Raw genomic sequence first — 27,306 nt, 5'->3', positions numbered from 1 at the left:
TCTCCTGTGGCCCAGGAAACCTAATAGTCATTGTTAAAATAGGAAAGAATGAAAACATCCAGATAGGTGTACAGACTCTCTATATTGTGTGTTATGACATAAAATAATTCCATACTTTAGCAAACAAAAGTTCTAGAAAGTATTATCCTTTTGAAAAGAGAGCCATGATATAATTGTTTTGTGTTTAGATAAACTTCACATGGAATTTCTTTCTATAAATGGTTATTAATCTCTTTAATGGAAACAACAAAATCTTTGCCCTTTTTCAGGTCATCATTTTTTTGATGTGATAAGAGCAATTTTGGAGATATACAATGAGTACAGCTGCAGAAAGAAAATTTATTAACGTCAGAAAAAGACTGGATCAGATGGGATATCGACAGCCTTTGAGTATTGACTGTTTACCTTTGGTGGAAAAACTTTTCAGGTATGAATAAATAATTAAATTTAAAACTTAAATGCCTATGAACTGTGGTCTTCTAGTTCCTTGCTGTAAGGACTATATGCTTCAGTTAACTGTAGGTTAGAATTCAAAAAGTGATGAGCCATCTGAAACGCATAGATACTTTCTAAAATTCCAGTTCATGTGGTTAATAGCCCATTCTGCCTTTTATACTTGATAATGTACGTTCTTACGCTGCATCTCAAGCTTAGGTATTAGAATTTTTCCTTTTATTTAGTTGTCTGCATGGTCCATAGTTTTCTTAATCACTTTTAAAGGAATTCGTACTTCTGTAATATGGTCTTTGCTGTTTTGTGTCATCCTAACTCTTAGGTATTTCTCCTTAGATAATGAATTCTGTCATTTTCTTACTTGAGGTCTCTTATTATATATCTCCATAGCAGTGGTATCAGAATAATTGTGATTCTACTCTTAAATGTGCCTGAGTCCACAAATTGATGCCTTATTTTGCTTGCCAAATAGAGACATTAAAAGAAGCATGAAACACTGTCAGACTTAAAATGTGCCCTGCATCTTTTAGTGTGAACACTGCTAGCAAGTCACAGTAGTGTTTAGTTGTATAAATAAATTAATAGTTTTTTTTTAACATGGATTATTAACCTTCTTTGTGTCATAGACCCCTTCAGTAGTTTGGTAAAACCTGTAGAGTTCTCTGAATGATATTTTTAAATGCATAAAATAAAATATATAGAAGACAAAGGAAGTCAGTTATATTGAAATACAGTTATCAATATTAAAACATCAAGTTTAGACCCCAGATTAAGAACATCTGTTTTACAAAATGACTTGACATCTTTGAATGAAAGTAGTTTATCAAAATACACTGTTGTTTTTAATATTCATAATCATTAGCGGCTCATGATCTATATTTATAATAATTAATTTTTTTACAAAAAGCTTTTTTTACCCTATAATTTCAACCTCAATTCCTAGAAAATATTGTACAAGATCTGCTACCTTGTAGCTGAATTGAAAGATTAATATTTAATTTCTTTCTTCTCTTGTCTAATCTTTGAAAGTGCTAAGGAATTTGCAGAGGAGGCAGAAATTAGTCAATGAGTCAGAAAAAGCAAGAAAAGGAATTTGGAAAAATCAAGGAAGTGAAACTACCGTTGAATATTTATGAGGACTTTTCCTAGGAATTTTCAGAATAATGGTGCTGCTTAACCCAGCCACAATGTCAAAACAATATGTATGGCTGTTTTGGAAAATAACACCAATACCTACATGATTTATGGTTATATGATTTTCCAGGACTATTTCGTTGTCATGAAACTCTTTACAGCTTTGTTTTTAAGAGTTTTAATAGGTAAAAAGGCTGGGGCAGAAAGGGAACGAGAAAACTTTGAGTAAAACAAGTTATGAGTGAGGAACAGAGAGAAGGCCAGTTTGGCTGGATTGCAGAAGGTAGAAGGAGGAGTAATATCTTTAGAAGCTGGGAAGATAGGTTGGAGCAAGGTTTTGAAGCTTAAAGCTTAACAGAGGAGTTTATGTTTGATGTGGAATTATTTTTATTGTTTAAGAAAAATCGAATTTGGAGGATTTTTTTCAGATCTGTTTATAATGTCTTATTGGTAATTTCAAAGTGTTTTTGGTTGTGAATGTTTTGTTTTGTTGCTACACTGTAAACTCCTTGAAAGTCTGTTTTATCATAAATTCTGTAACAGTGAACCTTGATGTACATGTAAATACTTAATAAATGAATAGAATGACTACCATTTAGTGGTAGAGTATTGGCTACAATTTTCATCATAATTTCTGTCATTTAGTTTCTGTTAAAAGTTTTTGGGTACACCCACACACTTGAATTCTAATGTTTCTATGGAGTGGGACTGTTACAGTTTATGACTATTTGTCATCTTCAGGATTTTGTGGATGTTTATATTCCTTATTTCTTTCCTTTTGCACCTGCCTCTTCCAGTCTTCAGTTCCTTAGATTTTTATGGATTTTTACTATCAATAGCACAATTTTTTAGCTAGGGTTGGAGCTTGAAATGTGTAATTTATCAATTTTCTTTTATCAGTCTCTCATATAAAGGGCAAAGTTCCCAGAAGTTGGGGGATGTTTTTTATTTTAGTCATTAGTGACTAGAATTTATAATGATGACTAACATTCACAACAGTTGTATCAATTTATCAATAATCAGTTTTTCTTTCTTTCCCCTACCCTGCCAAAAACAAAGGAAAAAAACCCCAAACCCTTTGTTGTTTTTTTAGTTGGAGAATTTTAAAATAAATGGTTGAGTAGACATTTATTTACTTGAATTAATAAGTTAGTTTTCTCATTTTTAGAGTTTTACTGATATCCTGGTACAATAGTATTATGGTATAGCATACTATGTGATAGTATATTTTCTAATTTAAAAAAAATCCAAGAACAATTTAACTTTTAATCTTTTCTTACTCTTAAGATACATGCTTCCAAAAATGCATGTTTGCATAAACTTTTATTCTTTATAACAAAGTGTTAATTTGCTTATCTATAATTTCTAGTGAGCAGTCAATTTGAGGAGAGTTAAACTCCAGTTTGTTAATTTTGGATTATTTTAAATTAGTAATCTTGTATCTTTAATACACATATTTTATTTAAACTTTCTCATCAACTACACTGCCAAATTTAACAAACTTTCAAGTCAAGGGAAAGAAAATTGTTTATATGTACTAAGGATCAGGCAGTTCTACAAGTTGTTTGACTTTAAACAATTGGGGACTTGTGTCACATTGTCTGATTTTGACTTTGTAGCATTCCTTATCACTACTAAAATTGCTGCTTAGTGTTTGTTGTTAATTTAAATTGATTTATTTGAACAAAAATCTTGACAATTTCATGAAATCTCTTAATAATTTGAGAAATGTTAGGGAGTCATCACTACTTTATGGCACAGCTATCAGAAAGTTTAGTAGTATAATTAATTTATATTGATATTTTCTGTTGCCCTGCAATTTCAGTGACCTTGTACATACAACAGAAAGTCTTCGGAAAACAAAACTATTTGTTGGAAAAGCTGAAAAGGAGAGCACCAATTTTGATTATGTTTTGGAACCTTATAAAAAGGAAAATGCTAGACTGACCAGGGAAAATAATGAGCTACACCTGGATTTATTGAGGACAAAAGAACAATCAGAAATAAGTATAAAAGGTAATTGAAAATTTGGGATTTTAAAAAGCTTTTCAAAGTTTTGTTTGAATTTTACTTTTCAGTATATGAGAAGCTTTCTTACATTAATACTTCAGTGTATATGTAGAAAATCTTATTTTTCCTTTCAGTTCTCCTTTGCCTCTTAGGGAATGGAAACAAAGGACATATAGGCAAACATTCTCCATCTGTTCGCTTTTTTATGCTTTGAAAATTTATGCTGCCGTGAAGTAAAGTAAATATTATCAAAAGATGATTGCTGTAAGGAATAATAAATGCCAGTACTTAGTGTTTTCCTGAAATCATTGTTTCTTAATATTTGGCAATAAGAATAGTGGAATAAGGTGGTAAAAACAACACTCACGTATTTTATTATGTTGTTGAACTTTGGTTTCAGCAATATCATGTCTTTGGAACTATTAGCGAATTGAGGCAGATATAGTGACTAGCAGGAGGTTATACCAACATCCCTTCACCTCCCTAAACGCAGTTACTACTGGTGGCTATCTTTTCAGAATTTTGTTAATTGTAGTAGAAAATAGCAACCATTATTTATCTGAAGAATTAGTTTAAAAACAAACAAAACATTTAAAATTCCCACATTAATATTCTCACATTTATGTGAAAACAAGGGCGTTATCTTGACTAATGGTTTTGATACTCTCTTCTCTAAAATCTTGTTAAGTGGAGGAATAGTGTAGATATGCACTTCTGTTTATTCTTTTTAGAGTGACTCTTAAGAGAGTATGTTTTTTTTTTTTAAAGATTTGAAAGTCAAATTGAGGAAAATTGAGAGTGAGATGACTGACTTGAAGTTTCTCAATAACCAGTATGTTCATAAATTCAAAATGTTGGAGAAAGAGAGCAAAGCCAAGAATGAAAAAATCCAGCAACTCCAAGAAAAGAACCTCCATGCGGTGGTACAGACCCCAGGTAGGGGAGGCAGGTGTTGGTGGCAGTGCCTACCTGTTTGTGGCCGTGTGAGTCAAGTAAAGCATGAGGGCAGGCCTTTCTGGGTGGGAATATAGTTTAGGGTCCTAATGATAATAGGTCATTCATTGTTGGACTTTGATGATTGATTTCTCAGAGATGCCAGTAATAGAGCCTCAGTTCTTTAATTTGCTAACATGACTGATCATAGAATCATAGATTTGGGTCTGAAAAGGATCTTATAGATCATATTGCAGTCAGTCAATAAGTATTTATTAAGGCACCTACTATGTTCCAAGTACTCTTCTAGGTTCTGGGGATACAAGAACAAAAATGAAATCGTTTCTATCTTCCAGGAGCTTATATTCTATCAGAAGAAATGATACACACAGACATACACACATATAAAGTATATACAAACTAATTACAAGTCACTAGTAGCTTGGGGCTCAGGAAATACCTAATGTAGGAGCTGGCATGTAAACTAAACACTGAGGGAAGCTCAGCATTTTAAGCAGAAACAAGTGTGGAGAGAGAGGGTGTTCAAAAAATATGGGAGATAGGGAGACATTAGCCCGGGCTTTTGGAGTGAGAAATGGAAATTGTGTTTGACAGAGAGGAAAGAAGCCAGTTTGGCTGACCTGTCAAGTTAGTGAAGTGGAGTAACATGTAATAAGCCTGAAAAGGTCATTGGGGCTAGATAGATTATCAAGGATTTTAGATGACAGAGGATTTTATGTTATTCTAGAGGCCTCTCTAGGGAGCCTCTTGAGTAGAGGAATGCTATCATGTCTGTGCTCTGGGAACATCCCCTTTGGCAGCAATGCAGAGGGTAGATTGGAGAGGGGAGAGGACCAAGGAAGGGTGACCAATTAGGATGCTATTGCAGCTGTCCAGGTGAGAGGTGATACCCGTCTGTGTGGAGAGAAGAGGACAGATTGGGGAGATGTGGAGGTAGAATTAAAAAGAATTGGCAGTTGATTAGAGAGTATGAGATAAGATAGGGTGAGAAATCAAGGCAGATTCTGAGGTTGCCAACCCGTGAGTGGTGGTGGTGTGGACAGAAGTGCACACAGATTTGGAAGAGAAGTTGGTTTGGGGACTAAGAAAATCAGCTCTGTTTTGGACATTTTGGCACCCATGGAACGTCCAATTCAAACCGTCCGATAAGCAGCTCATACCGTGGGCCTGGATCCAGGAGAGAGAGGAGTGGTAGCTGTCTAAGTCCGGGCTTCATCTCTTAGTGATGGCTGACAGCCTATTAATACCTACCATGGCAACCCAAACTTTACTGCTTCAGAGCTCCTGTTATTTTTTGATGCATGGCTCTAAAGGAGTTGTTGGACGAATAATGATTTCAAGACAGTGGGCCTTTGTTTCAGAGATCATTGGATTGTTTCAAGCATTGATCAGTTTCCCAAAGGCAACAGCTTGTTCTCCTCTTCCTTTCAAATTCTGGGCACAGTTTATTTTCTTTCAGGGTTTGTCCAAGATGGATTTATCAGTAGACCAGCTCTGTAAGTTCTCTGTCCAATTGCATATCATAATCTTGATAAAGGAATGACAGTCTTCATCCATTTTTTTTTCCTATATGATTAGGCTAAAAGCCTTTTGAATGATTGCAGATCACATTTGGGGATAGGAGTTGGGATAGAGAGTGGGCTTGTTATTTTGTTATTTGTCTCCATCTTTTGAGGCATTGTTTTGCTGTATGGAATCAAATGCTTTTTTCACAGTTAAAAAAATTCCAGTAGGTAAAGTAGGGTCTTACATTCTCTATGTCTTTTTTGGTCAGTTGTGTAACTATAAAGATGTGGTCTACTATAGAATGTTATTTGATAACCTATTTCTTTCTTATACCTTCAAGAATGCTATTGATGCATTTGTAGATTATTCTCATAAAGATCTTGTGTAGCTGAGGAGGGTATATATATTGTTGATATAGTCTGGATCATCTTTCTTTTTGTAGTAGGAGCTGAGATTTTTTTCTCAAGTCTTTCTATTTCATATACCTTGAGAATTGGCCACCCAGCACCTTCAAAATTGCCACCTCTAGCAGTGGCCTTTGTTTGTACTTGCTCTGTAGTTTCCTGATCTTTCTCATTTTTAAATTCTTTAGGACCATTTCTACTTTGTCACGGAACACATTGTGCATTGTGATGTTAGAGTCCAAATGTGGCCCATTAACAGTAATACAGAAAATCGTTTATTAAAGAGCTCTTTTCTTCTTTTAATCTTTTTTTTTTTTTTTGTCAGAGCTTTCACATCTTCACATGCTTTTGGGATATTCTTGCTTAATTCGATCCCTTGTCTTTCATAGACTGTTTTTCTCCTACTGCTTTTGTGTGCTTTATAAGTTAATATTTTTTGTAATTGTCCTCTGCCCTATTGTATAAGATCTTACAAATGAGTTTCTATTCTAACTTCATGTTTCCTGTGTGTATTAAGAAGGCAGAATTTATGATTTCAAAGAGAATCTCATATGTCTGAAAGGTTCAGAACCGCAGGATATAAAGAATTCTCTAGGTAGAAGGCAGAAGGACTAAAGCATATATTTAAACTCCACAGTAACAGACCCATAAACCAGTGTCCCCATTTTGATATTTTGATCAAAAGCTTCCAGGCCCAATAAGTCCGCCTCACAAGAGTAACCAGGAGGCCACAGAGAAGCATGATGGTATAAGGCAAAATCAGGTACATGCTTCCCCTCTATGGTAAGAAGATTACCCACTGGCCTCAAGTCCTTGCTCAGCACTCCTCGCTCCATACGTGGGTCGGCTCTGCTACCGGCAGCTCCTGCATCAGCTTCGGCTGTAGGCGTCTCTGGCTCCAACCGGAAAAGGAAAAGGGATCTTCAAGCTGTCCTCTCCCCTCTGATAGAGTTTTTGACATCATCAAGTGCCGCCTGAATGACCAGGGCCGATTGGTTCTTGAGTTGGCCCCTCCTAGTGTAGACTGGGTTAACACCCAATAGAGCGTGGCTCTGGAGTCAACACCTCCCCTCAGCCAGCCCCATGACTCATCACACAGGAAGTTCTCTGTTCCAAAGCATGGTCTCTGGGCTTCCTGCCCCGGAAGAGGAGCACCAGGCCCAGCACCGAATGAGATAAACTGAGCCACCCAAAGAAAACAAAGGCCATTCTGCTCACACTGTGGTGGCAGTATCTTCCTGCTTGTTAAGGAGATTGAGTCTTTGCTATCTCTGACCTTTTCTGGTCTCTTCATTGTACTGATTAACTTATATCAGTTAAACTTAGGAAATAGTGATTTCTTGCCTTATTATTCACTTTTCATTTTTAGACAGCAACTTTTAAGATGTCAGATGGAAGTTTTCAATTGCATTACACATTTTCTTATCTTTATTCTTTTTGATATTAACAAGTTGATGGTCTGATTGAACATAGTACACTTTCTACTGTTCCACATTTCATCTTTTTATTCATTCAACATTACCTAATAAATGCTTGTACTTAATTTCTAGTCACCTTTTCTTTGCTCATTTGATAACTTCCAAATTTTGACTGCTTATTAGCTATATGAAACAGTAAACCACCAAACTTCTGATTTGTAAAATGGGAGTAATACTTGCCCTCCCTCGCAGAGTTACTGTAGGGATTAAATGGAATAATATAAATTGTAAATTGTGATGTGCTATATAAATACTTAGTACAGTATTATTAATAATATAACAATGCACATTGAGAACTTCATTTTACCTGGGACAAACGCCGTGTGGTAGTAAAACAGGAAAACTTGATATATACATTAAACAAGCAAGTAGGCAAATTCAGTGGTGTTCATTGTTTCCTTTTTATGACACCTCACAGTGATGTTTCTAGGAACCTATTTTCTTGTAAAAATGGGAACCATCTGTATGAGGGAAATAATTTAATCTGTAATATACTTAAATCTTTGGACTAGAAAAATATTTTGTGACAAAATATTAATGTGTATAAATAGTTAAATGATAAGAGTTTTTGTCTTGATTTTGAATAATACATCTTTGTTTTTCTAGGTGGCAAGAAGAGAAGTATTCCTTTTAGGCGTCAGCGTATGCAGATTGATCAGCCTGTACCTCCATCTGGAATCAGTGCCTATCCAGTTCCTCAGCCAAATGATCCCTATATCGCAGATCTCCTGCAAGTGGCAGATAACAGGTGTCTAGGAGAGATTTTTTTGTTTGATTTGTATTTAAGTGATGATATATTTTATATTTTAACCTTTCTGTCAGGACAACTACTTGATAGTATTTTTGTTTTTGCCTTAAAACTAATGAAATTTCAGTACCCTAATTGTTTCATGTAGAAATTCTAGTTGTTGTTTCCACTGGTAATAGATGTCATTTCCACTCACACATTGGAAAAATCTTTGTTGCTTGAAATTTATCTCAGTGTTGGATAGCTAGTATTAAAAAAATGATTAAGAGAAAGGAATAAATTTTGAACTGGTCTTGATAGAAGTAGTTATTACAGTTAAACTTCACTTTGACAAGTCACATGCTACGAAGGGGCAAACTTTTCCATTTCATTTGCCTTAATTGTTCCCTTGGTGCCCATTCATACCAGTCTCAATCTGGATATAGATATTTAGTAAAGATATTGATTAGATGTCATTAAGGTAATATTTTTGTGATAATTTTAGCACAATACTATTAGCAACTGAATTATGCAATTTTTGTGTACTGCTTTTCTGGTTTTTTTTCCGTTGTCTTAGTCATGACCTTGATATATTTCAAATGTGTTAGGGTTATTAAGTGTGAATACCTCTTTGTAGCTGAAAAATTTGGCCTTTTTTATGCCTTTATTATATCCTCCCCTCCACTTTTGTTTCATTTCATACAGTCATAAACATACTTTTTATGTTTGCTGCTCCTTACACATCAACTTACACTTTATTTTTATATTCAAAATATTTTATATTTATATTCAGATTGAGGACAGAAGTAAATTTAAATGCATGGTTACTCTCCCATCCTGAATTAGCAGTGCTTGTGAGCTAGGTCTCATTTACCACCCCAAAGAACCTAATATCATAAAAACAAATCTGATTGCAGATATTCTCCTATTTTGATAAAGTATCTACCCAACCTACTGGAGGCCTTTCCCTTTATCTTTTAGTATCTTAGGAATACCATTGTCAATAGCTCTGTTTTGTAATTCTTATTACCTAACTTACATCAATGTCTTTGATGTCTTCTCACAAAACAATTTTCATGGGTGACATGCTTTTGCAAAAGGATGTGTTTTTAAAAAAAATTTATGAGGAAATGGACAAATTCCAAACTTAGTGAACATTTACCTTGGTGCATTTGGTATGCTTAGTGACTTCATTGTGAAAGTGGGCATGGAGAGAGCAGTAAAAATAATGTTGAATCCTAGGTTTAAGCTGAAAGGGACCTTAGAGACCAATTCCCTCATTTTACAGTTGAAGAAATTGAGGCACAGAGAGGTGAAATGACATGCCCCCATGGTCACCCAGCTAGGAAGTGTCTGAGCCAGAATCACATCTAAATGTTCCTGATTTAGGCCATGTACCCTCTTCATTACTCCAGGATGCATCTCTGGAAAATATTAAGAATCAGGAAGTGAAAGGGACCTAAGGCTTGCAAGTTTTCTAATGGCAATGAAAAAGTGGGCCAGGCCATTTTTGTATGATTTTTTGCATATATTTATATTTGACAGATATAAATAATTAGAATTGAAGCAATTTTTCAGATATTTCAAATCCAAACCAAAGTTTTAGATTAGATTTTCTGGGTACTGGTGGGTTCTTGACTTAATGATCTGGTTAATTGCCTCATTTCTCCGTTTATATTCTCTTTAGTCTGCTTTATTGGAATAAGAAACTTATAAAAGAAACTGTTTTCATAGGACCATGGAATTTTGGGTTAGAGTATTTCAGCGATCATCTGATCTAATCCCCCTCAGTTTTGTATGTGCTGAAATTACTTTTGTTACTTTTCACAAATGTGTTTCAGAATCTTTGAGCTTCAAGAAGAAGTATGTCACTTACAGGGCAAGTTAACAGTTGTTGAAAATGCACTGGAAAATTCTTGCAAACAGGTAGGATTTCATATTAGTGCTTACTATAGAGCCTGAGATGGGCATGTTGTAACTATTTGTAAATACATTTTAGCTTTGCTTTATAGTACCGTTACTGGAGTTTTCTATAGCTTTCTTCATATTCATAGAATTTCAGGGTTACAAAGCAACATTATTGGTAATAATAATGTCACTAACAATACTTTAGAGATGATCTCATCCGGCCCTTTTTTGGTGCATGGAATTAAAATAGTAGTGGGGTGTGTATATCAAACAGAAGGTTTATTTTACAATTTGAATCTTTTTTCCTTAAAATCCTCCAGTTATTTTTGTTTTTTAAATTCTCACTGTTTTTATCTTGTGTTCTTTTTCTTCTCCAAAATCAATGGGTGGTTATAAAATACAGTTTCCTGAGAAGTGCAAGATGTAGGAAGGACCACAGTTACTTATATTTTATCAGTATGATATCTTGGCTCAGTTCTGACTTAGGAAATTGTAATCTTCTTCTCTAGTGCTCTTAGAATTTTATTTGGCTGTCCTGGTTTTCATTTTCTGCATGAAGGTATTGCATTATACTTCTTGGAATGAAGTTATTTCTTTATATAAAAACATGGTTATAACTTAGTATATACTGTGTGTATGGGCTTGTAAAATACTTTGGGCAGTATTAGGATAAAAATGTTATTAAAAAGCAAAAACCTGGTAATAGATTAACAAATGAACATTTTACAGAGGATTTTATAAAATGCAAACTACCTATTAAATAATTATATGAACAGTTAATTATTTACTTATTGATATTTCGCAATTCATAATTAATCTTTTATTCCTCTTCTCAAAATACTTTGCAAATGTAAACTGATCAGCCTTCACTGTATGCATATGTACTTTTATTTCCATTTTGCTGAAGAATCTCAAGTATAGAGAAGCCATTCCTTCAGTTAGAACATCAGCTCTCTGAAACTAAGGACTATTTTTCATTCTGTCATTGTGTCAGCAGTAGGTAGTCCAGTGCCTTTAACATAAGGGACACTTGATAAATGCTTATTGGATTGGATTGAATGGCTTGCCAAATTCATGTCTGTATTTGGTGGGACCAAAAAGCAGAAAATTGAACTATATGGACTCATGGTCAGTAGAAGTTCACTCGATGACACTTCCTTTTTCAGTATCTAAATAAGAAATGTTTAATTGGATTTGCCCCAGCCACACTTTTTTTTGTCCTTGGATTCTAGTGTTAAACAATTTTTTTTCCTTAGCAACAGTTTCTATTACTTGCAGAAATTCTCCAAATATGGCAGTTCAAAAAAGCAAAAAAGAAAAACAAAATTAGAATGAGGGTTGTAAGAAGGGACTAAAATTATATAGTAAACATTTCTTTTGAGATATTTTGATCTTCTGAGTTCTTCTATACATTTTGTTCTGAGTATGTTTTTCATTGCTAATTTTATGTTTTTTAGGTGCCAAATGTATATAAATAAATACTCAATAAACATTGTATTTTGGGGGGCATCTGGCATTCCATGTGTGTCCAATATATGTTTTTGGTAATTCTCTTCTGAGTTAAAGAATAAAAACTTTAGAATAATGGAAAATTATGTCTCAGATTGAGTTAAGAGATCGAGAAATAGAACGGCTATCAGTTGCACTTGATGGTGGTCGCTCCCATGATGTTCTCTCTCTGGAGTCCAGAAATCAAAGTAATGAGAAGCTTATTACTCACTTGAATATTCAGGTAATGGATTTAATGTTTTTTAATTTTAATTATTTTGTTGAGTTTGTGTAATTTGGTGTTCAATTAGTTTGGAGAAGATTTCTGATAAAAATTAAAAACCTATTATGCTTTGCCAAGATCCCTTCTTTGGCATCTTTGCCACTCATTTGGTATGGAGGCTACTTGGGAGAGGTGCAAGGGGAAGAGAAGGAAATAATTGTAGTAAATCTTAAGCATTATTGCTGGGTAAGATATGATTCACATACCATAGATCCACAATCATAGATTGGCATGTTAAACATATCATGTAGTAGTGGAGGTAAGTGACATGATGGTTTTATCAGTATCTAATTATTCCTCAGTCTTCTGTGCTGATGAGAAACTTATTCAGTCCATCTTCTTATCAGTCCTTCTCTTTGGTTGAAAATTTTAGTAAATATATTTTTTACTAAACTAGAATCAAACCAAACTTATAAGTTAGTTCTTCAGCAAAATTTTTTTATTTCATAAATCCTATTTAGATTTTAAAATATGCAGAATGATGAAGAATAATTTATTTTAAGGACTTGACATGTATAATAATAATTTTTATATTATTATAAATTCTATTTAGATTGATTTCCTTCAGCAAACAAATAGAGACCTGGAGAATCGTATACAAGAACTCTTGGACAGCAAGAAAACTGTAACCAGTGAGGTTCTTACTTTAAGTAACAAAAATGAAACACTCTCTCGTAGATTGAATGAAATAGATCATATAGCACACCAGATGGAAAGGCATAGAGAAGAAATTCTTGAGAGTACAGATAAACAACTTGTGGAAGCTAAGGTAATAAAAACCACTATAATTTTTAAGTCTCATTTATCTGAAATTGTTAGGAAATAAGATGTTCTACATAAGAGAGTTTTGCAATTACAAAGACAACTCTTTTCGTGCTAGAATTTTATTTTAGAGAGGTAGAAAAGGAGAAAAAAAAAAAGAAAAGGCCCAAGACAGAGCCACTGGGTATACCTGCAATTACAAGGTATAATTTGGGTGATGAGATAGCAATGGAGATTGAAGAATTTTTAGATAAGTAGAAAAAGAACCATGAGACTAATGTCATGAAAACTATAGAAGAGGAGAGAGTATCCAGGAGGGAGAAAGGGTGGCCAGCTGCTGTAGGAGATAAAGGTGAAGACTAAATAAAATCATTAGGTTTGGTAATTGGCAACTTTAAACCAAATCATAAAGGGTTGAGAAGTAAATGAGAATAGAGGAAGCAGAAGCTAGGAGGGGAGACAGTTTTTTCTAAGAGTCGGGGCTTAGTAAATATTTGTTTATTGATTAACAATAACTTGGGGTTGTAGGTTCTTGTAAAGGTGTTTTTAAGGATAGAGAAGACTTGGTCACGTTTCTAGGCAGTTAGGAAAGAACTAGTGGGTGGGAACAAATTGAAGATTAGAGAGAGTAGATGATTGAAGGGGTGACCTGCTGGACTCTGAGAGGGGATAGTATAAACGCATATAGAGAATTTGAAATTGCCACGAAGAAGCCTATTTAATGACCAGTGAATGAAGTAAAGGAGAAGAAGATGAGAGGATAATGTCAAGGGAGTCTTAAAATGAAGAGAAAAGGAGTAGAGTAAACCCAAAGCATGTGGGTCTATTTTCTCAGTAAAATGTGTGGTGAGATTCCCTAGCTGAGGGTGTGGGGAGAAGAGATGCTGTTGGAAGCTTGAGGAGAAAGAGACAGTTTGAAGTAGCTTCTGTGGGGAGGAGGACAGTATCAGACAGAGAGAAGTGAAATGGTTCCCTTGCTGCAGGGAGGCCCTGGGTGCATTGAGATGATATAAATTTATTGTGGATCCCATCAGCCTTATTCCATGACTTCCTCCAGCTGTCATAAATAAGAACAGAAGTCAGGGATTGTGTGAATAATGCAGGGTTGGGATTTGGCCAGTCATGTGGGTGATGGAATAAGGAGGTGAGGAATCTGACTGGAGAGTGGTGTTGGATGGGTTAGTTATAATGTCATGGTTGGGAAGGGGGGGAAGTAAGGTCAGAGAAAAGGCAGTGCGCTGAAAAAAGTCCTGAGGGTGGAGAAATTGGAGGTTTTAGTTAGGGTGAATTGGTGTAGAAGAGCTAAGGCATAAAGAGAGATGGAGGGAACTCAAGAGTTTTTGGTCATGAGTGATGACTAGAACAAGGATTTTGGTCAGACAGCAAATATTTATGAAGCTCTGTTTGTATATCAGGCTCTGTGCTAAGAGGCAAGAACATGGTTCCTGTTTTCAAGGAGCCCACATTCTTTTTGGGAAGACAACTTATCAAGTCATATTAATAAGCATTTATTAAGCATGTACTATTTGTCAGGCATTGTGCTAAGCTCAGGCAAGAAATTGACAGTCTAATGGGAGAGATGACATACAAACAGCTATATACAAACAAGCTGTATACAGGATAAACTGGAGATAATCAGAGAATGAAGGCACTTTGATTAAGAAGGGTTAGGAGAGGCATCTCACAGCATGGGACTTTAACTGAGACTTGAAGGAAGCCAGGAGGTAGAGATGAGAAAGGAGAGAGGCATGGGGGACAGCCCGCAAAAATGCCAACATACCAAAAAACCGTACATGAAGAAGTAAATATCACATATGTGGATGGTAGTAATATCAGTAATCAGAGGGTAGGCCCTCGCAGTGTGTATGTATGTGGGAATGGGGCGTGGGAGTGCCCTAGGTCCATAGGGTAAGGGGGTATGGAGTGGTTCTGGAAAATGCCTGCTGCCAAAGATGGAATTTGAACTTAACCTCAAAGGAAGCCAGGAGGTGAGGGAGAGCATTTCATACATTTAAGACAGCCAGTGAAAAGGCACAAAGTATCGTTATAGATGGAGTGTTGAGTGTGAGACACAACAAGAAAGCCAGTGTTACTGGATTTTAGAATTTGTGGAAAGGAGTAAATTATAAGAAGATTGGAAACAGATGATGGGGTCTGGTTGTGAAATGCTTTAAAAGCTAATTGAAGGATTTTATGATTGATTTTGAAATTAATTAGGGAGCCACTGGAGTTTATTGAGTGTTTGTGGATAGTGGGGCGGGGGCAGTGCTGGGAGTCAGGGAAGGGGGACAACACATACTTATAAGTTTAGGAATCAAATTGGCAACTAAGTCAATTTGGATTAGAATAGGGAGAGACTTGAAGCAGAGAGACCAAACAGAAGGTTATGCAGTAGTCCAGATATGAGGTACTCACACTATCCTAGGGTGGCCACGTGTGAGTTGAGAGAAGAGGACATAGATAAGAGATGTTGTGACATTAGAAACAATAAGACTTGGCAGCAGATTGATATGAGAGGTGAATGTGAGTGAGAAGGAGTCGAAGATGACTCAGGTTGCCAACTTCAGTGACTGGGAGAATGGTCATCCCTTGATAGTAGTAATAAGAAAGTTTAGAAGAGGGGAGGGCATGGGGGAAAAGATAATGAATTCTGTTTTGGACATGTTTAATTTGAGGTGTCTATGGGATATCCGGTTCAAGATATCCAAGAGACAGTTTGGTGATGGAAGAGAGATTAGGGGTAGGTATGTAGATCAGGGAATCAATTACATAAAGATAATAATTGAATCTGTGGGAGCTGATAAAATAAAGTGAGATAGTATAAAGTAAGGGTTCTTAGTTGGGGTATGTGAATTAGATTTTTAAAAAAATTTTTTATAACTGGATTTTAATATGATTGGTTTCTTTTATAATCCCTACGTATTTTGTACATTTAAAAATGTTATTCTGAGAAGGGATTCATAGTCTTTACTAGACTGCCAAAGGATCCAGGATCCCTTTGGTTAAGAATACTTGATATAGAGAGAAAAGGACAGCCTTGGGCTACACCCACCATTGTTGTATATGACCTGAGTGAAGAGCCACTAAAAGAAACTGAGAAGTAGTAGTCAGAGAAGTAGTAGTCAGACAGGTAGAAGCACTAGGAAAGAGTGTGGCTATCTGTTCTAGACCAGGCATGACTTAACCAATATGGTGGTTTACAAATCTGGTGGGTCCCAGCTGCTGTAGGACTTGGGGACTAAGGCTCCGAATTTATGGAAAATGAAATGCACAGACACAGGAATATCGAGCCAAAAATAGGTTAACTGCCTGAAAGGATTTAGAAGTGGTTTCAGGATATTCTGACCACTGACTAATTAGGGCATTTTACTTTTAAATTGTGATTTTTATTCCAACAGTTTCGATACCTGAACCCCATATTCGTATGAAAAGTAAAAAACAAGACAAAACTGTGACTTCAGCTGAAGAAGAGTAGCAAGGCCCATATTTCTAGGTCATTATGCTACTAAACCAGTGAAACTATCTGTATTTCTTAAATGTGACCACATCCTAGTCATTCCCCTTTCCTGAAGAAGCAGCCTAGACCCAGCTGTTGAACAGGGAAGATGCTTTGCCAAGCATCTGGTTCTGTGTCGTGATCCAAAACAGCAACAATTGGCACTCCAGACTTTGATGACCCAAGTATAATATAGAGAGAGGCCTGGAGAAAGTTCTGTGTGATCTGAGTAGAAAAACCAAAAACTTTTCTGAATGAACAAGAAAGAGAACTTCTAAACCTGCCATCCTTTTGGGAAACCAACTGATATCCCTGGCTTTTGGCACATGCTGGTGTTTAGCTTTAGTGTCTTTAAGTAGGCACTTCAAAAAGATGGGAATGTGATTATATCTTAGTTTTTAATCCTATGTTCTCCAAATTGTAATGCAAAAAATCTGGTTCAGTCATAGAAGGTAAGAAAGAAATGATGATATGAAATAGGAGAAAAATCAGGAAATAGCATTTCTAAAAATTACAGAAAATGAACTTTAACTGGAAAATTGAACTGTCTTTTAAAATCTGTTATTGTGCTCCATTTCATATTTTGGGATGTGGTCTTTGAAAAAATCCTAGGAGATCAAAAGATTAAAAATCTGACTAGATGAAGGATGACACCTATTTTTTGTATTGCTAAATTTTAAGGGATCATTCATCCCGAGGCTGACTCCCAAGAAAATACTCACTTTTGCCTCTCTTTGTTGAAAGTGTTGGTTTAATTGTCTGGAGAGAGCCTCAGATGAGAGGCTGCATGAACTATTTGTTAAAGTGACTCAGTGGTTTTTGTCATTATGGTTTAAATTTCTTACCCTTTACATTTTTGATACTTATGACCTTTTTCTATTCTCAGCTAGAAATTAAAAGACTTCAATGTGAAATGCAGACGCTTGAAGAAACAATAGCAAAACTGAATGTGGTAAGTTCATATTTTTGAAGAATGATTTTTTTCAGTGAAGTTAGTAAATTTTTCTTACTTTGTGTTTTTAACGTTTAAACTTTAAAGATGAACTAGGAAAAAGGAAACCAGAGAGCAAGCCTGAAGACTTTATTATTAATTTTTTGACAGCTTGATTAGTTGTAACCTTGAAAAAAAATTTTTAGTAGTTAACAAGTTTGCAGCATATCATTTGAGAAGATAACTGTCCTTTGTGTAGTTGGAAACCAGGGAACCTTTCTCACTTGACCCCCTGACGTGTTCAGTTGCTGGTTAATTTCATCCCTTGGCCCTGTTTTGTGGAGGGGATCTCTACGTAGCAAGGAGAGGATTGTGAGAATTGAGATGTAGAGCTGGAAGGGGCCCATGGAGGCCACCCAATGTAGTCGCTTCATTTTACGGATGAGAAAACTGAAGCCCAAGAGAGTTAAGTGGCTTGTTCAAGGTTGTACAGAGTTGGCATCAGAATTGGCATTTGAAGCTGAGTCCTTTGACTCTCCAGCTAGTGCTTTTCCTAGTTTTCAGTGCTGTGTCCCACAGTAGTAAGCATTTGGATATGTCTGTTGCTAATTTTACTAAGTGATTGCTTCTGCCAGCTGGTCTTGATTCTATGTAGGGTTTCTTAGAAATGAGAGCAATTCTATTGATTGTACAGTCATTTCTAGCGCTTCTCAAAGTTGGAAAAACTTGGTCCATTTTAGAGTGAGCCAAATTTGCCTTTAGTCTTATCAATTTACATCCCATACTGGCTTTACAAAATGGCCATTTTGGTTTTTTTGGATAGTTTTCCAGAGCATAAAAGATACAAGTATACAGAGGCTCCTTGGTGATTTTTCTCAATGAATAGTAAGCTGCTGATTTCATTTCAGTTGAATTGGAAGAGTTTTCTAGGCCTGAAAGATTAGAGCCTTTGACTAACACCAACTTTTTGGTTTTCCTTATTGCATAGCTCTTGTTAACAGGATTTTAACAAGCCAGTGTCTAACCTGAGAATGATGAAACAGCAGGGCAGAGATAAGTACCAGTAATCGGGTAGCTGTTTAATGAGTTAGTTTCATTATGAGGAACAGATTTGCAAATCAGAAATTCTTCTGATCAGAATTCCACCTTGCTGAAGTGAAGACAGAGATTATATACATATCACCATGAGAAGGGAGGGGAGAAGGCGAATTACAAATAATGGTTCCTAGGGCTTGAGTAGTTTCACATGACAAGCCCACAAGTGGAAGATGATACAGTTCTGGAGTGCTTTGGGAGCATTATTGTTGAAGTCTTTGGGGGTCATTACTTGGTGGGTCACAGAACCAAAGTTCTGTGCTAGGAACAGGTTATACGGTCTGATTCAGTTCACTTAAGGTACACGAGAAGAAGAATGTAGTGATTGTGAGTGTTGTCAAGGTTCGATTGATCATTTCAAGCTGTATTGTGAGCTTCTGACTCACAAGCTAAAAAAGGCAATTCTGAAAAATCTAATCTATTAGTATATTCATTACACCTGTCATATTGATTAACATGAAAATCATTATTCCCTTCCCACTATATAAAATAGAACCCAATTATCCAGCCTTGCTTTATTCCTCTGGTTGTGTAGGGTATAGATCAATATTATGGGATATGTAAACTCTTTTGTATTAAGCCAGGCCTGCATAACACATGGCCTACCAAAGCAGCCCGTGGGTGATATGTTGTGCAGGCTTGTTTTACATCCTCTGCATTTTTGTGGACTTCCTGAAATCCTTTTGTGGGCTGAATGTTGTTCAGGCCTGTATTAAGCTAAAATTCCTTGATAGCATCCATGGTCCAGGCCTACTGATGGTGTTAAATGCTTCTGATAGGTTGAGAAATATAGTGTAGCTACATAACTGATTATGTTTTTGCTCTTCACATATTAGTTCCACTGTAAATGTCATGCCAGTTGGTGCCATAGTACAGTATTGAACTTCTGAATTTACATGGTTGAATATTTTGCAGAATTTGTCCCAAAGGACTTTGACCTTTGATCTTCTAAGTGCTAGAGGATAGTGAGTATTGCCGATCAAGGGCAGGAAAGCAGAGAGGGATTAGCAAAACAAATTTCTTCTTTGGCTGTATCCAAAAGAGTATGTTTGCATGTGTGTGTGTGTATGCGTATCTATCCATCTCTACTCCGAGGATTACTTCTCTATCGGGAACGGAGTACCATACTTTATCATGGGTCCTTAGGAATCATGATTGGTTATTGCATTGATCAAAATTCTTGAAGTCTTTCAAAATACTTTGTCTTCACAATGTTTTATTGTATAAATCATTCTCCTTGTTTTGCTTACTTTACTCTACATCAATTCATACAAGTGTCCCCAGTTTTCCTTGAAACTATTCCTTTCATCATTGCTTACAGCACAATAGTATTCCATGACATTCATATACTGTAATTTGTTTGGCTGTTTACTAATTGATGGGCATCTCCTTAGTTTCCTGTTCTTTCTAACACAAAAAGAGCTGCCATAAACATTTTTATACATATGTGTCTGTTTTGCCTCCCTTTGATCTTTTTGGAGTTTCTAATCTTAGTAGTAGTTTCTCTAGGTCAAAGGGTATTTAATCAACCAATCAATGAATAAACATTTATTAAGCATCTACTGTTTGCTTGGCACTGTGCTGAGTGCTAGAAATATAAAAAGGTAAAAGACCATTCATGCCTTTAAGGAGCTTACAATCTAATGGTGAAGACAACATGCAAACAAATATATACAAAACAAGCTATACCAGCACAAATAGGAAAAAAATAACAGAGAGAAGGCACTAGAATTACAAGGAGTTGCGATAGTCTTCCTGTAGAAGGTGGGATTTTAGCTAGGACTTAAAGGAAGCCAAGGAGGTCAGTAGTTGGAGCAGAGGAGGGAAAGTGTTCCAGGCAGCCAGAGAGAATGTCCAGAGCTGAGAGATGGAGCATCTTTTTTGTAGAGCAACCAGGAGGCCTGTATCCTTGGATCTAAGAATACACATTGTGGAGCAGGGTGTAAGAAAATTGTAAAGGTAGGAGGTGGGTAGGTTATGAAGGGCTTTGAATGCCAGAGTGTTTTATGTTTGTCCTGTATTTGTCCTAGGAAGCCACTGGAGTTCATTTAGTAGGGGGTGTGGTGTGTGACATGATTGGACCTGGCTTTTTTAGTTAGTAACTTTTGAGACATAGTTGCAAATTGTTTTCCAGAATGTCTGTACTAATTCACAGCTTCACAAACAGTGCAGTAATGTGCTTGTTTTCCTGCAGCCTCTTGAAAAACTGTCATTTTCTTATTGTCACTTTTGCCAATCTGATGGGTGTGAGGTAGAGTGTCAGAATTTATTTAGTTGCATTTCTCTAATTATTGATAGCTTGGATTTCTTCTTTTGATCATTTAAAATAAATCATTTTTAAGGTCCTTTCTAGCTCTAATTTTCTCCAAGTCAATGAAATTATAGTCTCTAAATTTATAGTTTCTGAAATGAATTTAGGCCAAACCAAATTGCTCTCATCATATCCTGATGTCTGCTTAGGTTGTGAGGTCAGAGTTATCATTGCCCTTTGATATTTTTATTAGTTGACTTACCATTATTCTATGCTCCAAATCCTCCACATTTATAAGGCTGAATCAAATGGTCATGGTAACATAACGTGTCAGGCTTCTTTTCTCAGCTGTAGCAGCTGTAGCTAGAACAGGATCTTTCCAGGGGATAGCATCCAAAATGGGATTTCACTTTTGGTCTATGTAAGTAAATAAGCAGATTATTTCTCTTCTTGAAAACTCAACAATTTGGGGTGGTTGCTGCTCTAGAGTCTATTTGTGAAAGATTCGTTAACACATGTTGAGTTGGTTTAAAAAAAAATTGTACTGAGCATAGGTTTTAGTTAAAATTTAATGTTGGCTTTAGTTACAAATTCACTGTTGAATGCTATTATATTAAATTAGGTTATAAAACATGTTTTCGATTTAGGAAAAGCGATCATCTACCAAATATGTTTAAATATATAGGTTAGTATTTTATAATTATGATTGTGGCAGTAACTGATGGCTTTATTTTTATATGTGTCTTTGAAGTGCTTCTAGGAATCCTAATTTAATATTTGACACTTTCAGGAATTAAGCTTATGCCATAAAGAAAGAGCACGATTGACTGATGAAATAGTTTTAAAAACAGATCTTGAAACAATTATCAATCAGATTGAACATGAAAAAAATAGACTTGCCCGAAAAGTTGAAAACTTTGCAAGTATAGGTAAGATTTGCAATTTTGATTAACTTTATAAATTGACTATGATTTTCTCCAACTACATTTTGTTAGAAGATGGAAAATGGAAGTAACACAACTTGATTTTTTGCTTTGAATGGTATTTCAATTATTTATAATGAGGACCACACTACATGAACATTTTTAAAATAATCCCTGCTTTTATTTTTTTTTAATTTCCTTTTTTTGTGGACTTAACAATCATTAACACAAATATTCCAATATACAAAGGATAAAGGGTTGTATAATAAACTAAACTTCTGTTATGTACAGTTTTTAAGGATATAGCTATCACATAAGATTAGCAAAGCAGTAGTAACCAAATTACTGTTTGTCCTCTTTTGTGCTTTTTTTTCTTCTGTGCATTTAAAAAAGTGTTTATTGATGTTCTTTTTTCCAAATCTATAGCTACCTACACACTCTCCAAGTAGAAGCCTTTGTGACAAATATGTGTAGCAAAGCAAAAAAAAAAAGGTGGAAAATGCATTTCTGATTATGTACCTCCAGTTCATTCCCTCTCTTGTCAGTAGGTGGGAGTTGTTTTATTGATAGTCTTTTGGAGTCATGATTGGTTACTTATTTGGTCGGAGTTCTAAAGTCTTTCAAAGTTATTTCCTCTCACATTATTATTGAGGTCACTACATAGATTATTCTGCTTCTGCTTCTTTCATTCTGCATCAAGTCTTTTCATATTTGTCTGAACACATAGTCATAATTTATTTTAGTGTAATAAGGTTCTTTTTCTCATATGCCATAATTTATTTGTTTAGTTCTTCTGCAATTAATAGGCACTTATTTTGTTAATTGTTCTTTGCTGCAAAAAAAAGTGTTGCTGTACTCTTGTTCAACATCTTTGACATCCTTGGGTTATACACCTAATAGCAGTATTGCTGCCCTACTTCGTAGTACTATAAAGCCTTTCTCATTCGTTCTAATTAGGAAGAAGGCCATTACTGAAAAATATGAATTATAGAATCTTTTAAAAGAAATTCAGCTTTATTGCTTTTGAGTTCATATATAGCTTGAACTGTCTGCCTTATATTTATATATTACTTCATGGTTTCCCAAGAGTTTTAATTACCTATTGTTTCATTTGAGCTCTATAACAACCATATGAGATAAAGCAGGGTGGATGAAATCCACATTTGATAGCTGAAGATACTTGACATTTAGTTAGATTTATGCCATTTGTCTGATGTCATGTGACTAATAAATGGTAGAAGCAAGGTTTGAATGAAGTTTTCTAATGCTGCTGTGCCTTTTCTTTCTACTATGCCACATTGACTTTCTTAGATTGAAACATGTGTTGCCTAATAGATGTTCTATGGAATAGTTAAGAATAATTTGTCATTAGCATTAAGTTGCTTTTCCAGAATTCTTTAAGAAGTTAAATATTTCCTTCATGTTCTAATTTACCAAATTAGTATCATGATTTAGAGCTGGCGAGGGACCATAGAGATCATCTAATTCACCTCCCTCATTTTACAAATGAAGAAACTGAGACTCAGAAAGGGACAGTGACTTGATTAGCTGACAGTGGCAGAGACCAGAGATCTTAGTCAATAATTTTTCTAGATCTCTGGAAATATAGCTGTGTAAGTAAGGCTAAGGATAGTAATCCCTGCCTTCAGTGGTGCTTGGACTCAGTGCCCCAGGCCTCAGGGGTCAAACCCTGGATCTTCTTTCTTTAATATTTTTCTTCCAATTACATGTAAAAACAACTTTTAACATTTAAAAATTTTTTCGAGTTTCAAATTTTCTACCTCCCTCCTTTCCCTCTCCCCTCATTGAGAAAGCAAATAATTTAATAAAGATTATAAATGTACAATCATGCAAAGTATATTTCCATATTAGCCATGCTGTGAAAGAAAACATCAAAAATGAAAGGAAAGAAAAAGAAAAATATAGAAAGCTTAATAAAATTATTGAGATTCCCATCAGTTTTTTTCTTTGGGGATGGATGGCATTGTTAATCCAAGTCTTTCAGAATTGTCCAGGATCATTATATTGCTGAGAATAGTGAAATCATTTGGAGTTGATCATTGTACAATATTGCTATTACAACTTATTCAGCTATTCCCTAATTGATAGTTTTTCCCCCCAATTTCCAGTTCTTTGCCACCATAAAAAGAGCTCCTTTAAATATTTTTGTACATATAGGTCCTTTTCCTTTTCCTTTAATCTCTTTGGGATATAGGTCTAGTAGTGGTATTACTGGGTCAAAGGGTATGCACAATTTTATAGCCCTTTGGGCCTAATTCCAAATCGCTCTCCAGAATGTCTGGATCAGTTCACAACTCCACCAACAGTGTGCATCAATGTCCCAATTTTCCCACGTCCCCTCTAACTTTTGTCGTTTTCCTTTTCTGTCTTAGTAGCCTGATAGGTGGGAGGTGGTACCTCAGAGTTGTTTTAATCTACATTTCTGTAGTCAATAGTGATTTAGAGTATTTTTTCATATGACTATAGTTAGCTTTGATTTCTGCATCTGAAAACTGCCTGAAGTAGTCCTGGCTTTTTTTCTAGGGCAGTTGTTTTTGCTGGGAGACACCTTACATTTTCTATTTTTTTCAGCCCTTTGACTTTGTTTTTAATATTTCTTGATGTCTCGTGGAGTTGTTAGTTTCTATTTGGTCAGTTCTAATTTTCAGGTTTTTTTCTTTGATGAGATTTTTTATAACTTTTTCTAAGCTGTTATTTGTTTCCAGTTCTTTCTTCCATAACTCTCATTTCTTCTAACATTTTTCTTCTAGCTCTTTTGTGTTTTTTTAATCATTTTTTTTTCCAAAATTTTTTTAAAAAAAGTTTTCTTTATCTCTTTAAGGAATTTTGGTTAGATTTATGCCCAATATTCATTTTTCTTTGGGGCTTTGCTTGTAGTCGTTTTAGAGTAATTTTTTTTCTGGGTTTGTGTCTTGAGCTTCCCTGTCAGTACTTTTTTATGGAGGGATTCTTCTTGTTTTGCTCATTATTCTACCCTGCTTCCTAACTTTGAATTTTATGTCCAGTTCAGGACATATGTGCACTTTGGGGAGGAATATTTGAGCTAAATTATTGTCCTCTTGGGTCCTTTTGCTTTTTTGAGGATATTTAGTATTGTGTTATTCCAAGATATTAGGGTCAGCCGAAGCTAGGTGCCTGTAAGTTTTCAATACTCCCAAATTACGTGATCTCAGGCAAAATCTGCTCAGTGCCCTCCTGATTGAGCTGTATAAGTTCCTGATTCAGTTCTATGTCTGAGTAACATGGCTGTGGACTTATCCCTGATTGGAAGCTTCAGTAGATTGTTGCTGGACTTAGCTACTGTCAGTGAGCTGAATAGTTGCAGAATGCTAGGCACCCATTTTGGTCTGAGATTTCTGCTCTGGTTATTTCACAGTAGCCTTCAGATAAAGCTGATGGCTAAAACAGTATTTTTTTTACTGTGCTGTTTTTACTCACTTGCCATATTGTGGCAGGTGAAAGATGAAATGAATGAGCAAATGAAGGTTCATTTTGATTTATTAAGCAATGCATGGCAATTCCCCAACAAATCAGGACCAGCTGACTTTCTCAACTTCGGCACTGGACCCTGAATGTATATATAGAGAAAGATTTTTACATGTTAAAAACAATCAAATAAGGCCAATTAATTAAAAGGAAACGATATAATATTAGGTAATCTCATTTCTAATTGGTTGAAAGACCAGGGACTTTCCAAGTTGGGAGGGGGGAAAGTGAACAGGTGCAGTCCCCTAAATTCAGAAAAAGGTGTCTTACTTCCTGTGTCTGTAAACAATTGAAGGAAGATGGAAAAAATAACTGATTGAACAGTATGGAGCCAGTTTCCGATAAGACGTATGGGATGCTTGAGATGTATACTTGTGAGAAAACTCCTTGCATCAGTCTTAGGATCTGACCAGGCTTCTGTATAACTTAGGTCCTTAGTTAAGAGTCTCTAAATAACAGATAGAGGTGATCCAGCTTCCCAGCCACACAGGGCTAAGTTCAAACAGATACAATAAGGTTTTCTCCCAATTCCTATAACTGAATAAAGTTTTCTCATAAGACAGAATTTGGACTAGACCCATAATTGAATAGAAAGGGAACTAAGCCAGCTCCAGAATTGAGAGTCACAAGATGGAGTCATTGTGGTTCACTCAGTTCCCATAAGTTAGCCACTTGCTGTTCTAATCCCCTCAATATATGACAGCCTGTAGACACCCACTATGTGCCTCTCCATTGGCCTCTGTATAATAGTGGCTTTCAGGTCTTTAGGATTGTTGTGTTCCATGACTCATAGGCAAATAACAACATTGGTAGATTATTATTATTGTAAAATATTCTTTCTTTTTAAAAAATTATTTATTTAGTATTTTATTTTTCCCTAGTTACATGTAAAAACAATTTTTAACATTGACTTTTTAAAATTTCAAGTTCCACATTCTCTTTCTCCCTTCTCTCTCCCTTTATTGGGAACAATTTAATATAAATTTATTAATATAACTATATGTGTGGTCAAGTTGTGAAAGAAAACATAGACCAGAAAAAAAGCAAAACCTAAGAAAAACAAAGAAAGTTAAAAAAAAAAGTATGCTTTGATCTATATTCAGGCTCCATCAGTTCTTTCTTGTAAGTCTTTCAGAGTTGTCTTGGATCATTGGACTGCTGAGAAATAGCTAAATCCTTCACAGTTGATCATTGTACTATAATGCTGTTATTTTGTACAAACTGCATTTCACTTTGCATCAACCCATGCAAGTCTTTCCAGGTTTTTCTGAGAGTATTTTGGTCATCATTTCTTATAGTATAATAGTATTCCATTATAATCACATACCACAATTTGTTTAGCCATTCCGATTGATGGTCTTTCTCTCAACTTCCAATTCTTTATCCCCAGAAAATAGCTGCTGTAAATATTTTTTTGTATATGTAGATCCTTCTCTTTTTTGTTTTTTGTCTCTTTTGGGATAGAGACCTAGTAGTGGTGTCACTAGGACATGGCTTTATGGGACTAGTATGCATGGCTTTATAGCCCTTGGGGCATAGTTCCAAATTGCTCTACAGAATGGTTGAATTAGTTCACAGCTCCACCCATAGTGCATTAGTGTCTCAATTTTCCTACATCCCCTTAAACATTTGTCATTTTTTTTTCCCTTTCACATTAGCCAACCTAGGTGTGGAATTGTTTTAATTTACATTTCTCCAGTCACTAGTGATTTAGAGCCTTTTTTCATATGGCTAGAGGTAGCTTTGATTACTTCATCTAAAAACTGCCTGTTCAGTGGCTCTTATTTTTATAAATGTGACTCAGTTCTCCATATATTGGAGAAATGGTGCCTTTATTAGAGAAATTTGTTGCAAACATTTTTTTCAGTTTTGATTGCTAACTGTATTTTCCTCCATCCTATTTTCCCTGTTTATTCTACTCTTCTCTTTTCACCTTATCCCTTCTCGAAAGTGTTTTGCTTCTGATTACCACGTCCCCCAATTTGCCCTCCCTTCA

General features: G+C 35.4%; 1 protein-coding gene across 1 annotated transcript in view; it reads left to right on the top strand.

Annotated features, from left to right (window-relative positions):
- Window positions 1-314: 314 nt before the first annotated feature.
- LOC118854816 (centrosomal protein of 135 kDa-like) overlaps window positions 315-27,306 on the top strand; it is a 93,761-nt gene continuing 66,769 nt past the window's right edge. Inside the window, exons 1-9 of the mRNA XM_036765046.1 lie at window positions 315-427; window positions 3,413-3,603; window positions 4,366-4,533; window positions 8,546-8,687; window positions 10,508-10,592; window positions 12,178-12,306; window positions 12,899-13,114; window positions 17,490-17,555; window positions 21,671-21,809. Coding sequence (XP_036620941.1) covers window positions 315-427; window positions 3,413-3,603; window positions 4,366-4,533; window positions 8,546-8,687; window positions 10,508-10,592; window positions 12,178-12,306; window positions 12,899-13,114; window positions 17,490-17,555; window positions 21,671-21,809 — 1,249 coding nt within the window. The remainder of the gene's footprint in view (window positions 428-3,412; window positions 3,604-4,365; window positions 4,534-8,545; window positions 8,688-10,507; window positions 10,593-12,177; window positions 12,307-12,898; window positions 13,115-17,489; window positions 17,556-21,670; window positions 21,810-27,306) is intronic.

Source organism: Trichosurus vulpecula, chromosome 6 (genome assembly GCF_011100635.1).
Source record: "Trichosurus vulpecula isolate mTriVul1 chromosome 6, mTriVul1.pri, whole genome shotgun sequence".
NCBI lineage: Eukaryota > Metazoa > Chordata > Mammalia > Diprotodontia > Phalangeridae > Trichosurus > Trichosurus vulpecula.
Note: the sequence above shows the minus strand (reverse complement) of the source record. Positions and strands in the feature narration are given on the sequence as shown.